Source organism: Nomascus leucogenys, unplaced genomic scaffold (assembly GCF_006542625.1).
Source record: "Nomascus leucogenys isolate Asia unplaced genomic scaffold, Asia_NLE_v1 Super-Scaffold_664, whole genome shotgun sequence".
Classification (NCBI taxonomy): Eukaryota; Metazoa; Chordata; class Mammalia; order Primates; family Hylobatidae; genus Nomascus; species Nomascus leucogenys.
In genome coordinates this window covers 877234-879316 of record NW_022095788.1, presented here as the reverse complement: position 1 = coordinate 879316, position 2083 = coordinate 877234, and the positions used below count along the sequence as shown (strand labels likewise).

Genomic DNA, 2083 nt, shown 5'->3' with positions numbered 1-2083 from the left:
TCACATGCCAGGCCACTGTAACCAAGGCAGCTGTAACCGTGGTTTCTATGTTTATAGATTAAACCTTCTTTCTTACCTGCATTGTTTGGTGAAATGTTGTAAATTACTGAAGGGTACAGGGGAAGACTCCTTCCCTCTCCACTGTTGATCTTCATGATAGAGTAACTTACCTCTCCTCTTAGAAAGACTTCATCGCGGCCGGGCGTGGTGGGCCACACCTGTAATCCCAGCACTTTGGGAGGCCAAGGCGGGTGGATCACGAGGTCACGAGATCGAGACCACGGTGAAACCCCGTCTCTACTAAAAATACAAAAAATTAGCCGGGCATGGTGGCGGGTGCCTGTAGTCCCAGCTGAGGCAGGAGAATGGCGTGAACCCGGGAGGCGGAGCTTGCAGTGAGCCGAGATTGCGCCACCGCACTCCAGCCTGGGCGACAGAGCGAGACTCCATCTCAAAAAAAAAAAAAAAAAAGGAAAGACTTCATCGCTACCACATTAAGATGGAATGTTAAATACAATCTTTTAAATTGTAAAGGAAATGAAAACAAGCTATAAAGAAGACTTGGGGGACAAACTGTAACTAATTAATTTGTTGTAACTCTTAAACCAGCTCTTATAGAAATTGTTGTAATCCTGTTAAATTCTTTTGTCTTTTTCCTACATAAGCAAGAACTTAATTTTCAGCTTTGAAACACTGACCCCATTTCTGTGGAGTCTGTGTGTCACCGAATGGCCACTCTTAGCCTTTTGCTTGAATCAACTCTTTAAAACTGGATTCTGACACTTTTGATTATTTCAAATTGATGCTGCAATCAATGCCTACATCACAACTTGTCTTGAACTAAGCACACAATCATTTATACCCTCATCATATACACAAACATATTACATACATTAGATATGCACCCATAAAATACACCTTAAATCCCTTGCACAGCATCGATCACATGCATAGTCTAGATCACACACACCCATATCAATCACACTATACTTACTCCGTGCACATAACATATACAAATGTCACACACACTGGAGTCATATAGTTTATTTAGGGAAGGGAAGATAGATTGTTCAGCTTGGGTATGTATCAAGAGAGTCAACATCAGGAAAGTCTTGGGTTAGTCAAGAACAGATGCCATATGAGCTGAATGTTGACAAAAGTATAAGAGTAAATTAGGTAAATGAAGACAAAAGTGTATTCCAGGCAGGTAAACAACACAGGCAAAGTTATGGTATCAAGAAATTATGCGATTCATAACTCTAAGTATTTGGAAAACATTGACAAATAAATGCAAGAGGGGAGTGGTAGCGACTATTGATGGAGGCAGGGGCCGCTACTTAGAAAGCACTGAATACTCTACCAGTACCTGAGGATGTGCATAGACTTTCTAGTTGCTGATAGGTTCTACCATCTTTAGGTCTTCTATGCTATCAACATACCCATCCATGCTACAATGGAATTCAACGTAGTTGAAGCTCCTGCTCTCTGTGTAGCTATTTTTGGAATTCTCCCGGTGACACTTGAGTACTTTGAGAGGATTCTGGACCCATACATATGCATTTTGGAAGCGATCCATCCAGTTGTCACTAGTGCATATATGCTCGATTTTGTACCATGAGATATAGATAAACATGTGAGAGCTCTTGTCTTTCAGATCTTCATTTTCTCTCATGAGGACGTCACATTTGTATTCTTTGAATTCTCGACTTGGACTTAAGTAGTGCTGTTTCATGAATTCTCTCCAAGAAACTTCCTTGCTCTGTACAAGCAGTGTGCATAGGATGCAAAGCAGGGCCAAGGGTGTGCCCCAGATCTTTAGAGACGATGCCATCTCGGTCACCAGGGCCACCTGCGTGTCCACAGAGAAGAGAAAGAAAAGCATTATCCAGACAATGCCCAGAGAGCTGAACTCCACCTTAAAATTCCTTCCCCACCAGGCAGGCACTTGGGTGCAATTTTACTATTTGGTTCCCTGATAAGAAGATGATAATTCTCATTAGAGAATAGAGTTTCTAAGACCTAAAAACATGCTTCAGCCTGTGTGAGCAAAACATAAAATTAGAAAAAATAGATGAAGTTCATT

At 41.5% G+C, this 2083-nt stretch overlaps 1 protein-coding gene across 1 annotated transcript; it reads right to left on the bottom strand.

Annotated features, from left to right (window-relative positions):
- Positions 1-1387: 1387 nt before the first annotated feature.
- Positions 1388-1831, bottom strand: RAM2 (epididymal secretory protein E3-beta). Its single transcript, XM_012503854.1, has one exon. It carries the CDS (start codon positions 1829-1831, stop codon positions 1388-1390), a length of 444 nt encoding a protein of 147 aa, XP_012359308.1.
- Positions 1832-2083: the final 252 nt, after the last annotated feature.